The sequence below is a fragment of the Drosophila takahashii genome, chromosome 2R (assembly GCF_030179915.1).
Source record: "Drosophila takahashii strain IR98-3 E-12201 chromosome 2R, DtakHiC1v2, whole genome shotgun sequence".
Lineage (NCBI taxonomy): Eukaryota > Metazoa > Arthropoda > Insecta > Diptera > Drosophilidae > Drosophila > Drosophila takahashii.
This window is the reverse complement of record NC_091679.1, coordinates 43,669,038-43,683,263: the sequence shown is the minus strand read 5'-3', so window position 1 is coordinate 43,683,263 and position 14,226 is coordinate 43,669,038. Positions and strand designations below refer to the sequence as shown.

Below are 14,226 nucleotides of genomic sequence, written 5' to 3'. Positions count from 1 at the left end.
TTTGGAATGGGTACAAGGGATAGGGGATTGTACACAGAAAGAAAATAGTTTTTAAATATAAATATCTTCAGAAGAAGATGAAATGAAATATTATCGTATTAAATATTATCGATAAAAATAATTTATATTTTCTAAAGAATTCGCGGTATTATTTGTTTCATAGTTTATTGTCAAACTTGCTCTGAAGAATTCGCGGTCTCACTAGAACTTTTTTTGTGTGCACAGGGGCTACGGGCATGCAAGTGCCGCTTTGGATTTGCTCTTTCATAATTCAAAATCACTTTGCAGGACCTGTTATTGTTGCTGCTGTGTCTGTTGATTGTTTACTTTGGCCGGGGAGCCAGTCTGCCAGCTTCCTGGAGCTTACACCTTCGGTTACGGATTTATGGGTGGATTTCGGGGGTCGCAGGGGGCAACAACTGTTTTTGTTCTCGCAAAGTTCGCAAAGTTGTGCAGCCCAGAAAATATGCGATGTGCAAGATGTGCACTTGGGTGAAATACCCGTATTTGGGATTCGGATGCGGATTCGGGGAGGTCAATGAATGGCTGCTCTGGGCTTTTGGGGTGTTTGAAGTAGGGATAAGCGAATCAATCAATCAGGGCTTATGACAGATTTGCAGCTGGAACAGACAGTGAACATCGCTCCAGATCAGAGATGCTGTAAATTAACCTAAACCCGACAAAAGGGGCAAGAAAAACTCACTTTGTTCGGCATGAGTTGGCGACTCAGTCGGCGGAAATCGGAGTTCAGCAGCCAGTACATGAAGGGGTTCCACAGACTATTGCTCAGCGCCGTCCAGGTGACCAGGAAATCGAGGAAAGGCGGCAGCTGTGGACAGAGATAGCACAAAATGTCACAAAATCAGAACTGATGAGCCGGACGTGGCCTCATTACGTATGCGCCGCGTGGTACGCAGCGAAAAGCGGGCTAAACAATAATCCAAAGGACAGTGGACAACTGACAATGGCATATGGATACTTGCCTTGGATCCTGTGCAGGCAGTGACTATCTCCTGGATCGTCCACGGAGTGACCATCACAATGAAGCCCAGCGAAATGGCAGCCATCGAACGTGAGGTGGATCCGCTGGAGTTCTTCTCCTGGATGGGAACAATCTGTTGGAATGTTTAAAAAATATTTATGAAAGGCTTAATAATCAAATATCACTAGCAGATTGTATAATTTGAATTAATTTGATTGGCTTTTATATTTATTAATATTTATAGACTGAGTAGTTAATATTAGAGGAATGTGATAATAAGAATATTTAGTTTAAAGTTCTGTAAAACTTTAGTTTAAATTAAAAATAAATTAAATAAATATGGAATAATAAATAAACTCCAGCAGATTCTATAATTTGGAGCAATATGTTAAACTTCTATATTTAAAATTTTATAAAATAAATTACGTTAAAAGAAAATAAAGCAATGTATCTCACAAACTCAAAATTTCTTCCATATACCATTTCTAAATACAGTACAGTAAAGTCCTCGAAGTAACTTTTCTATTGTGAGCCCTTTTTAAATGCGAAAACTTTCAGTTGAACTTTCTAAATTTAATTTAATAAGCTCGAAACGATATATGAAAATGGTAAAATAGCCCTGCCAAATGCTGAGTATTTTGTTCAGTCTTTTTTGGTTTTTCCGGATGCATACTGATAGCTTTAACAATTTGTTTGCCAATGCAGGCGAAGCAAATTCTATTTACTGCTAACTTAATCCCCAACTCGCTCGCTTGAACAAACTGTTTTTGGGAGCCCGGGATGGCAACCTCCTGACCACCTGGCCAACAACTCACCTTTTTGGTAATCTTGTTTGTCATGTTCGGCATGCCGGCCAGTCCCATGCTCATGGCCATGCTGAGATGGCCCAAATGGTGGTGGGGGTGGCTCGGATGGTGTGCGGGGTGTCCTGGGTGTCCCGGGTGATGTGGGTGGCTGGGGTGGTGCGAGTGTCCGTGGTAGAGGTGCGAGTGCATCCCCGCCTGCTGCTGCTGGTGGTGTTGATGCTGCTGATGCATCTGAAGCTGCTGGGCGGCGGAGGGCGGTGGGTGGTGATGCGGGTGGTGGGCGGCCGCGGTGAGGGGCATGGTCGGATCGTTCAGCCGGAAGCGGCTCATGTGGAAGCTGGAGCCGTAGCAATACATCAGCACCATCGTCGTGGGAAAGTAGAGGGCGCACGTCGACAATATCCTATACGAGGGTTTGCTGTAAAAGGGCTCGCAGGCCATTAGACCCGTATTGTTGAAGTAGTAACCTGTATAGCAGAGAGTATAGTAAAGTATGTAGTTTATAGTTTGACGTGTTCGAGGGCATATTGATATGGCAGGCTAATCACGAGCCAGCCGCTCCTCACCTTTGGGCAGCACCAGAAAGCCAAACACCGTCAGGCTGATAATCCAGGTTAAGCTCAGTATGGCCACACAACCCTGCAAAATGAATACACAATTAGTGGGGACAACATTTGCGACACATGTGGCTTGATTTATGACTGAAGGGGAAGCTGCCTATAAGCACGTTTCCTCTGCAATTCTAGAAATATCAATTATGGGCTACGGGCAGTCGAGGTATGGGAATACTAGGATAATTGTGGGATATTAGGTGTTTATTAAACTAAATTTAATTTTACTATTATTATTTATGTATCAATTTGGGCAAGAGGAAATCGATGAATAGCTGGTTATAGTATTCATTCAGCGAAATATGAATCTATTATAATTCTTTCCATATCATTTAAATTTTAGAAAATTAAATCAGCAAACTTTGGGAGCAGTCACAGTATTTTCACCCTAATTTGCAAAGATTCCATTTGTTTCACCATGCACCTTTCATCTGACAATCAACAACGCTGGCCCAAAAAGGCCAGAAATGGAATTACAAACTTTTGATTATGCCGAAAACACTTGGTGAAGGGTGCCGACCACAGAGGGAAAGCGATACTTCCGCTCTTTGGGAATGGAAAAGTGCTGCCACAATCGTAACGGACTGACTGACTGACTGGCTGAGTTACTAAATGCAGCATTCTGACAGGGTGAAATTCTGGAAATTCAGTCCTGTCCACCTGCAAAAAACGAAAATGGCCCCATTCAAAGTTGTGGCACTTTCGTAGCTGAAAAAAGCGGAGACACAACTTTTGTCTGTGTCTCTTTGAAACGCACCATGGCTGTGATTAATTTAATTTACGCTATTATGTTTAAAACTTTTACCAAGCGAAACAACAACGAGTCAGAGAGGCCAAACAATAAGGGAATATTTTTCGAAATGTAAATATTTTATTTAGCTGCAATGCAGGAGTTTTCGGCAGAGAGTTAAATTAATATGGCCCTGGCGAAAATGAATTTAATACAAATTGTGATTGGTACGAAAGTTTAGTTCATTTTATAACTTCCATAATTTATGAACTGCTCGTCATTACAAAGTAAGGAAAATAACACCGAATTCGAGATGAATTTTTCAAGACTGCATTTGAATTTATGGCACTTTCAAAAGTGAGCAAAAACGAAAGTCAAAAGTTCGCGATGCCATTACCAAGTTCCGCCGAGCATTGGTTTTTCTTGCACCCCAAGTATTTCACATTCAGCATCCATTTATTAATTTTCGACAGTGCGCACATCGCACATTACAAATGGGGGCGTGGCAGTGTGCCAATTTCGCCCACTGGCCCCATTTTGGTGGCCAGATGGCGGGGGATAAAAAATAAGAGGGAAAACCGAAATGGCGCCTTTTCGAAGCATAAAAAATAGCGGCGCAATTTTATGTAAATTTATTTTCCACTATTGGTATTTCTCGGTCTACCCATTGTTTTATTTTCGGCCTGATTGTATTTTCTTTTATTAGTTTAAGTTACAACTTTTCCAAAAACTCCGCGGCAGCAAAGAAAATTGAGAATTAATCCGGGCGGCAAAACGTTGATTAAATTTCGAGAGGTTTTTGGATTGCTCTTGCTTTATTTTTCAGGGTTTAAATTTAATGGAAAGAAAATGTTGGCGTGAAATGTGTTAAACCATATTGCAAACAATTTATATTCCATATTTGTAAACCGAAAATTAAATCTGAAAAACGTTAATTGTAAAAAGGTTTATTTAAAGTTTCCTTTAATTTATAAAAGAATTTAAGCCCAATAAAACTGAAATAAAATAACATAAAGTTATTCTTTAGGAAACTACTTTGTATGCTTTCTATTCTAATATTAAGGGTATACAAATTATAATGTTGCATACTTTTAGACACCTATTTTTATGTTTCTAAAACCCAGCTTATTTTATGCCCCTTATTTATATAATTGTTTTTTTAAAGATTATCCTAGTTGTAAGTGTTTTAACGCTTCTAAACCGAAAATGTACAATGTTGCTTGCACTTTCTATTAATAAATCATAAATAATTCCTATTCTATGCAGTTTGGCGGTTATTTGGGGCAAGGACATTCGCGCTTCGGTGTCCTTAGCCGGCTGCTGGCCTCCTAGTTCTCGTTTTGTTTACTGTCCGGGAGCCATAAATTACTTGGCCGGGGAACGGGATTGGGATTGGGAAATGGTAGATGGGAGATGGGAAATAGAGTTGGTGGCTCGTTTGCTGCTCCTTGGCCCTGCTTGCGGTTTCCGTGGGAGGTGCCGCTTCATTTGCCTGCCTTCGTCCTGCGAAAAAGGACTTTGCTGTGGTCGTCGCCCTTTCGCCGAAGTCATTGCGCGTAAAAAATCTCTAGGCCAACTTTTCCCTCCTCTCCCCTCCTTTTTTATCCCCATTTTTTACACTTTTCGAATGTCTATACGACTGGGGGCTCTCGTATTTTTTGTTGGTTTTTGCCAACTCTGCTTTTTCATTCTTCACGATTCAGGATGCTTTGTTTTGCACTTGCTCTTTGGCTCCTCAGTCCCACCCATTTTTTGTTCCTATTTTTTCTTGCCTGTTTAATGACTGTCAAGCGGCTTAAAGCCCATTATCCTTATTTATGCTTGCGTAATTGGCTCGTGGACAATATTGTGTAGTTGTTCCTCCCATTGTTATAGTCGATTTTTATTGGCGCGTGATTTCTTGTAATTACGCCAACGCTTTGTTTATTGTCCTTGCGCGAGCGTAAGAATAACAAGATAGAGATCTGCGTGGAGAGTGCCTTATCCGAGTAACCCAGAAATATTATTATATCACGAGATATATCTTACCTTCTTGCTGGAGTGCTGGTAGTAGCGCCGCGGATGCAGGGCACACATATACCTATCGACGGCCATGCAAACCAGGATGACGGCGCTCTGCTGGGAAAGCGCGCCGCGCAGCAGGGCCTGCGGAAAATGCGGAAAATTCGGAAAATGCGTTAGTGCTAGTTTAGAAGTTTATTATTTGCATTATGGCCGTTGAGCAAAAACTTTTCTGCCAACACAGGCGAAATGAAAAACTTGTAATGGAATTTTTTGCCGGCGTCGGAATAGAACGGCTAATACGGAGATTATTAATCGTCAGTATGTGTGGAATAGCAAGTGAGTTATGCGGCGAATGCGTGTATGTTTTATCAATAATCTTGGCAGGGCAATAAAAATATGCAATTACTTAAATGGGAACGGAGTTAGAGATGCCCGTCTGATAGGAGAAAAAGCTGTAAATTCTCAACTAAATGTTATTATGCTCCTTCTAATGGTGTTATTTCATTGCCAATAACATAAATTATATCCATTTTAATACACATTAAATACTCCCGCAATATTCCTTTTAATAACCATTATAAACATTAGTTAAGTAACCATATTTCAGGGGTTAGCCGTCTACTTATCGCACCTCCTGCAACTGAAACGCCCAGCCACTTAATCCTTCGCACACTTGACCATGTTAACATTAGCATTACACATTGTTCCGGCCGTTAATCGGGATATTCCCGTTACCATCTCCGCCGCTTGTGTCCTTTAATTACCGTGCATTGTGAAGAGAGTTAATTGACCGCAATGGCAAAACAGCCACAAACGGGAAGCCGGCGTTCTACAACAAATTATCGCATATCCGTGCTCCACCTGTTGACCTGAGCCACCCTAAACCCACTCTAGACCCACTCACCTGTATCTGACAGAAGATCTCTCCGTACGGCCAGCAGTGAAACAATGCCGGCATTAGACCGAATGGTGTAATTAACAGACCAATTGTCAGGTCATTCAGAGCCAGCGAGGTGAGCAGATAGCGGGGCTGCCGGGGATAAATACAAGGTGTAAAAGGGGTTGGGGTTTTCCAAGCCAGAGAGTGACTCCTCTCACCTGTTGGTGGATGTAGGCCGCATAGCGGCGGTTGTTGATGACGAAGATGACCAGGCAGTTGGCCCCAATGACGCCCAGTGTCAGGACCAGGATGAGCACCGCCTCGATCGTCTCGGCAATCCCGATGTGGGCGATGAAGTTGTGGCCCGAGTAGCGCGGGTGCGAGCAACTGGAGTTCTTCACGGCGGGCGCTACGAGGAGTGAGCCAGTCTTTAGATCCATGGCAGGGCTGCAAGAGAGGATACAGAAGCAATAATGTAGAAAATTTAATATAAACAATATATTTTTTTCATTTCGTATATATATTTAAGTGATATTAAAACCAGGAGAAATGCGAGTGTCTCAAATTACTTTAAATGGGAATTTTAAATTAATTATAAAGGTGAGAAAAAGTATGCAACAATATATTTTATTTCCCAATGATGATGTAATTTTTTACTGCATACATTTTGACGGTGATTGGCAGCTCCCTATATTTTACATCCTATTTAAAGACCAGCAGAAATAAAAATTCGATAACTAATTGAAATCGATAGTTAATTTAAATAAAAAAGGTGTGTTAAAGTGTGCAACAATGTAGTTTTATTCCAAAAGTATCCCTTTTTTGCTGCCTTTTCAGACAGCTTTATGCGAGATTTCAAACCCGCAGTGATTCCTGCGTCTCCCCCATTTATTATTCGCTCTAGATAAGACCCCTTGACAATGTTGATGCGACTTTCCACCCTGCGCAAGACATGTGTAAAAAACGAGCGGCAATTGTCTATTTGCCCCGTGACTCTTCCACAGTCCGGCCACAAAGACCCAGTGCGCCGTTTCTTTTCGGATATGCCTTCCGTTCCATTTCCGTTTCCGTTTCCACAACGAGCAATGCAAAATGCCGACGATTTGTAACGCCATAATGAAGTCAGAGCAAGTGAAGGGGAAGCCGCGTTGACGATTTATCAGAGGGAGTAGGATGACAGTAGGATGCCGCCGAAACCGCAGTGTTGTCACTCCGAGGATTCTATGCTCCAAGCTCTGCATAGAGACAATGGCGCAACAATGGCCCAATATGGCGGCACATCCGGTCGCCGTTGTCTTCGCCCCGAAATAGCACAGTGACATAATGAAAGTTAACAGTATAATTGGAAGCGTCTGGCATTCGCCCTTCCCCTGCCATCCGCACGATAAATCAAAATACTCGGGGACCCTGACGTTGATATCTCTCTTAGGCGATCCAAAGAGCGGTGAAAAATATCCCGTGCAGCGGCATCACTTTAAAGAGTTTTCCGCTTTTCCGTCGCCGTCGCCTGTGCCGTCTGTCTATCTGTATCATTTGTTTGTTGTCGCATCTCTTATTAAGTTTCGCCACGCATACCATATACCATATACCATATATATCCCCGAGCTCCCGGATCTGCGCCTTGATTTATCGTGGCCCGTCCAAAGTCGCCAGAGAGTCGGGTTGTCGCCGGGCCGCTTGGTTTTATGCTAAGTCTACAAATCACCGCATGATATATAGAACCGAACGGCAATGGCGCAACATTAAGCTCACCCAATCCCAATGCTCTAGATTTAGTACGCTAATGTGTGTGTCCCGTCCCAGAACTTCAGGTTGAGGTTCTCTGGCTCTCGATTTTTCATTAACAAAACGATGTGCAGGCGGTGGCAATAAATCCCCAACTTTGGCTGAATCAATTAGGATCTGGTGACCCACCATCATGTGTGTGTTTCGGTTTCAGTTGGGTTAAAAAACCAATTTCAATTTCCAAGTAATGAAAAGAGGAAATTCGCTTAATTCCTCGCATTGTTAAGTCTGGCGTAATCGGAGAGTTGCAACTGCAGAGCAGCAGAACTACAGAGCAGAGACAAAGTAGAAAAAAGGGATACCGAAGCCAGACGCAAATGCGAAACCGCGTAATTGTTTTAAAATGCACAACGAAAATGGCAATAAACGGCAGATCCAACTGGTAACTGGTAACTGGATTCAAACCGGTTCATGGGGCAATGCCATTAAAATAAACGAAATTTCCATGCCAAATTTTAGGGACTATCGAAGCGCGGGGATTCCAGAGGAATTCTGAAACAGTCATCACCAACGACCGCAGTTCGCAACCCAATTCGATGACATTCGCCAAAGACAAATGCTGAATAAATAATATAGCTGCCGGATTAGAGGGCCGCAATCCGCTTTTGAATTTACACTCAAGTAACTGCCATTAGTGGCGAACTATTGCATATCATTAGGCGCCACCGCAATGTATCTGAATCTGAATCTGAATCGGCGACTGCAACTGCAACTGCCATTTCAACAGTCGCCCCCAATCAGCGGCCATTGTGCATCCGCCCTAATCCGCAGCGAAAAGTTATTGCAGTTACTTGGCACTGGATTTGGCTTTGGCCAGGATGAAAATAACAACTCGCAACGCACTCGCTTCGAACGCTTTTTGCCAGCAGCCAAATGGCTAAGAAATACGCAACCGTTTCACGGCAAACTGGTGACCAGGTTATATTCTCTGCACTGCGAAATTAATAGTGACCTAAAATTATGGGAAATTATATTCGTTTTATTTGGAATTCCCTACCAATTTAGTTTGGAAATTGCAAAGGTAGTTCGCAAAAGGGAAAAAGATATTTCACGTTCAAATGTTCTTACTTTTTTACTTCGTTTTTGTTTTATTTCTAAATATTTCCGAAAGCATTTCAAATTTTGTAAATAAATTGATATTTTTTCATTTTATGTGGGTAATCAGTTGAGTAATCAGTCAAATCAGTGGCGGATCCAGGATCCAAAACAAATTTATTATTGCTTGCTTTTTGAATACCGCATTTGTTTTAATTTGTTCCCATGTGTGGGAGATTTTTCCCCCATATCTGAACATTTCTTCAATTCAAATATATTTTTAAGAAAATGCTAAAGGACTAGTATTTTTAATGTAAAAACTTTAATTTCAAAACCTTATTTCTTATGATATTATTTAAAACCCGATCTTCGAGCAGTGTATTCGCCCCCGAAAAGGGCACTGGGTCTGAGCGCCGAAAAAAGGACACCCCGAAATGGCTGGGCATAAAAAACAATGCCACAGGAGCAGAACGGCAGAGCGGCAAGGACCAGAACGGAAGAGGGTGGTGCAGGGGTAACCGGAAGTGGTTCCAGGGCGAGGAAGGGGAAAGGAAGGCGGTAGGAAGGGGAAGGGAAGGGGCAGAGCACACAAATTTCACATTCACAGTGCGTTTTGTCCTCCCAAAGGACACCCATGTGTGAATGTGTGTGTCTCTGTGTTTTGGCCCTCTGTGCGTGCGTGTTAATGCACGAAACCGTAACGCCAGACGAAGACAGAGGACGAAAAAAAGCTGAACCCATCCTGACGATGCATTTCATGCACATTTACACTGCGGTACTGCAAAAGTTGCCCCAGCACAGAGATCCTGGTCTTAAGCCAATGCTGACATGCCAGAAAGTGAGTGTGTGCGTGGCAGCATTTCACATGCAAATTTGCTGGGAAAGTATCCACTTTTTTCTCTAGCTCTCCCTGGCTTATTTATAAGACCTTCTTTTGAGGCCACTCACTTTGCACATGGCTCGAAGCTGATTTCGTTTGACAAAATGCCCTCGTTGACTGATTGCCACGCCCAGCTGCCCGAAACGCCCACCAGTTTGGAACATGGCAAGTGCTTAAGTGGGAGATTCTTATGTGGATTTGTGTGAGCTCAGCTAAAGAAGATGCTGCTGCTGCTCCAAATTGACTAGTTAGGGAAACAGATTTTCCAAATTGCTCGTCATTGTCAAATGGTTTCGCTTAACTAATTCACCATTGATTGAGTCAGGAAACCTGGAGATGCGTTAATTAATATCATGCAGATGCCACCGAAAACTTCAGAGTTTCATCTGCCATCCGGCCAACGTGTCGTATGCGCAATCAACACAAGAAAAGGCAAATTAATTATGAAATGAGTTTGTCACTCCGTTGTGTTGTGTCAAGATGTGTTTACTTTTAAATAATAACTGGATATTCTAGACTCACGTCAAGATGTTGCCAAAAGAGATAAGTTTGTAAAACATGAAATGAATAATTTGTGGCCACTTTAAGAGCTCTCGGCAAACATTACTGTTTAAAGCTTAAGTAATTAAGTATAAAATGCAAAATATACACCACGTTTTTAATGCCTATTCAAGGTGCACATTTTGCCGACCGTTGATGGAATTTCATTTGCCCCGCTCAATATGCAAATTGAAACTTGTTTCGAGCACTTCCTTTGTAGTGCGTTTCCACGCAACCGAATTAAATCACATTACCTCTTGATAATGGGGTTACGTGTCCAAAATTTGTCTGCCTGATGCGTGCAAAAATCAGTAGCATATTAAATCATTGATTCAGCGATGAGCCAAATAACAAACACTAAAAATATTTAGCTGATATAGATTTGATTGGCATGCAAAGAGCTTTTTTTACTCCCATTCAACAAAAAAAAAAAAAGGAAAACAAGTAACATTCACGTATTTAGGGCGGATACGAAAGTTTTCAAGCCAAAACGGTGCAAACGGAATTTAATAAATACGTGCAAGGCATTTGTAATTTTTCGTTCGCACTCGCAAAGGTTTTTCCCCATTGCCTTGAAAGCTAAAAAACTTGCCGGAATAATCACCCGCTTGGCTGCAATTAAAGAGCTCCCCGCAGCCATAAAGTGAATCCCCTAAGAACACACACTGAATGTGTGTCTTTTGGGTGTGTATTTTTCGGGTATTCCCGGGTACAACTTTGCGTTTGCCATGCGTGGTCACGTACACGTGAAAATGGCGTAAATGTTTTAAAAGTTGCATCAAACTTGTTATGAAGTATTTGCCCCCCAGAAATGAAAGGAGCAGCCAGTGGACCCCCGGTTACCTACCCACCTATTCCCCCCAAAAAAGTCTCCGAAATTTGCCAAGGAATTGCAATGCATGTGCGACCGTCTAAAGAAATTAGCAGCAACATTTGCGAGCTTCAAGTGGGGAGCTTAGACTTTTTGTGTTAATGGGAAAGTGGCAAAAGTCTCAAAGAGGTTGGTAGTGCCATGGGAACTCCAGTTGCATCGGTAGATAAATGATTCTATTTAAATTGAAACTTAGAAATAAGTACATGTAGAAAGTGTATAGAAAATATATAGAAAGCATGTAGAATTTACAAAAAACTGGATTGATCGATTGTATATTCCCCTTTTACTAAAATCTCTTTAATTTTCCCATTATTTACCAAAAGCTACTTTCAAAGGAGCCAAGTTCAATGAAATCATTTGAAAAGCTTCTGATTTACATGCACTTACTTACGCATACTTAATTACGACTTTTCAATACATGTTTTGAGTGATAAAGCCCCAACGCAAAACAGACATTTTCCTCAACTAACAAGCCGGCTTAAATTATTTTCCTGATGTAATTATTCAAAATTTTCCACTGCGCTGTCAGGATGTACTTTCCGTATAGGGAAAATGCAGGGGTAGGCTAGGAAAATCGTCAACCGCAACGCAAAACACATTGTACAAAGTTATCTTTGGCTCCGGGTATTGGGCTCATGTTAGTTTTCAAGTACGAAATAAGCAGAGTTTTCCGAGCCCTCGGCGGCAGGTGGTTGGAAATGGCGATGGAAATTCGTTGTGTCGAGGATGTTTCTCTCTTAAAGCCACTGCATGCAATTAAAGCCTATCCTTTGGCGCTTTTTTCGATATTCCACTGCCTTTGCCAGACTTTTGTGGGCGGCAGATTATGGCTCCCGCAACCGAAAGTTAAAGTTAATTACTGCCTGAATCGGAAGTCATTTTCCCCCTCACCGATTTCTTGGCCCTATAGCCTTATGATATTAATGCCCGACATGTGTTTTCATTAATTAAGTCGGCAGATTGCATTCTGCACTTCAGATCTCTTTTTGCAAAGCGACTGCCTAATGATGATTTCGCTGGATTTGATTGCACATATATCCTCTTACTTATTTCCCAAGGACTTAAGAACCTCGTTTAATTGAGGCTTAATTGGAAAGTAATTAAAACGAAAGATTCCTTAAAGCCAGTGGTCCTTTGTTCTCCGCGAGAACAATGAGGCCCCTACATTTTCTCTGTCCCAGCAAACAATGCAAATAGTTTAATTCCAGCGGTCGTCGTTATAATTTTCAGGCAGTCAATATAAATAATATTTAAATTGCTATCGGCATCGCGCTGTGTTGTGGACTATAATTTTTAAATTTATGCATTCAATAAATATTGCACGGTGCACAGTTCATAACGCTCTCTGATTGATTTGATTTCGCCTGACAAATTGGACAAGTAAGGCAATCAGTGTCAAACCATATATGCATTTAATTTATTAAATGCCGAAATACGAAATGCGAAATTCGAAATCCGACTGATGAGCTCTGCTCCTCCATAAATGCTCCCTTATTTTCCCCACTCGGCATCATTTTTAATCCTGCCCTTTCCAACCCGAAAAGGGCTCAAATGGCACTAATTAAGGGCAACAGCACATGTTGGATTGGCTGGCAAGATGAATGTCCGCAAAATGCGGCAAAAGGGAAGACCATTAGTCATGGGAATGTGTTGTTGCCTGGCCAAAAACAAGGACATGGAATTCAGGAGGTGAGGTGGAGAAACCCCTGATGGAGTCCACTTAACAGATCATTTATTCAGCCAGCTGCAATATTCATATTTCTAAGGCTTTAGTTTGGCATTATGGAATAAATTCAGGCAAACGTGTATTGTTTCAATTACACTGCGTTACAAAATTGAAGCTTAATTTATTTACCTTGATTCGGAAAATGCCGTTTAACTTAATATTTGGATCGACATTATAGGCAATAGATTAAAACATTTGAAAAGTTCTACTCTTTATCTTTTGAACCCCAAAATATGGGATTTTTAAGGACTTTTTAAGCCCTTTAAAAGAAGACGCGAAACTACGCCCTTAAAAAATCATAAATTAGTAATGTTACATACTGTTATTTGCAATAATTACAAAGAGTTCGCTTTGTGTACACACCATTAATAAATACAGTTTGTAATCGGCTTTGGCTGGCCGACAGATAAACAGAAACGTTAGGCTTCCACTTCTGGTGGCGAAAATCGTTTCATCTGCCCAAAGGCTTTTTGATGGTATTCAAGTGACTCCATCGTCGTCGTCGTCTGGCCAAATGGCCCTTAACCTTTCGGAATTATATTCGCTTGTACGCAATTTCACGACTCATCGCGCCCCAGACGACGGAATTATTTGGATTCCGCATCCTTCGGGGCAAATCGAGTGTTTTCGATTGACGGCGGGAGATTTTCGCCCCCGACTTAAAGGGAAGAACTCTTTAAATGCGGCTGGTAATTAAAACGGCAGTCGCTCACACTTCAACGGAGTGGCCGATGTAAATTCCCCCCTTTTACATTATTAATAACTCTCGAATATTCATTGAAAGTCAATGCATTCCGTATGCTGAAATACTGAAATTCTGAACTGCTGAACTGCTGCATTCGACTCTCCTCTGATCGAATCGAATAAATTAAATGTCAACATGTGTCGAATGCTCTGCAGTTTGGTCACTTAATCACGTCGAGCGATTTCCCAATCGACTCCTTGAACTCCTTTGGCAAAATGATGAATGCGGCCTTTCAACACGACCCGTAATCTGATGGCATAATCCCTCCCCCAGCGAAACCTATTCATAAAGTATGCTTTCCATTTTTTCTTTTTGGTAAATAACACATTTGCGTTTAGCCGATTTAGGTTTTCGGATTTGGTATTCGGTGACAGACAAACCATAAATATTTGCACCACATTGAATAATGAAACAGCCGGCACCAAAACAATGAAACACATGTATCCTGGGAGCTTAAACGGCGGCAAAATACACAGAATACACACGTTAAGCCCCTGGACAAATGCCACTGCCCTTGTGCCAACAACAGGTTGAATAAATACGCGCAATTTGAAACTAAAACAATGCCGAATTATTGGCCGAACAATGGGCGCACACAAAGGCAAACCAAATTTCATTGTCGCTCTAT

At 41.7% G+C, this 14,226-nt stretch overlaps 1 protein-coding gene across 1 annotated transcript in view; it reads right to left on the bottom strand.

Annotated features, from left to right (window-relative positions):
* The window catches only part of LOC108059795 (5-hydroxytryptamine receptor 1A), a 42,145-nt gene that overhangs the window by 2,337 nt on the left and 25,582 nt on the right, over positions 1-14,226 (bottom strand). The window contains 7 exon segments of the mRNA XM_017145227.3: positions 704-829; positions 984-1,115; positions 1,798-2,255; positions 2,355-2,427; positions 5,158-5,274; positions 6,038-6,163; positions 6,232-6,460. Of these exon segments, the coding sequence (XP_017000716.2) occupies positions 704-829; positions 984-1,115; positions 1,798-2,255; positions 2,355-2,427; positions 5,158-5,274; positions 6,038-6,163; positions 6,232-6,453 (1,254 nt within the window). The 5' untranslated portion in view covers positions 6,454-6,460.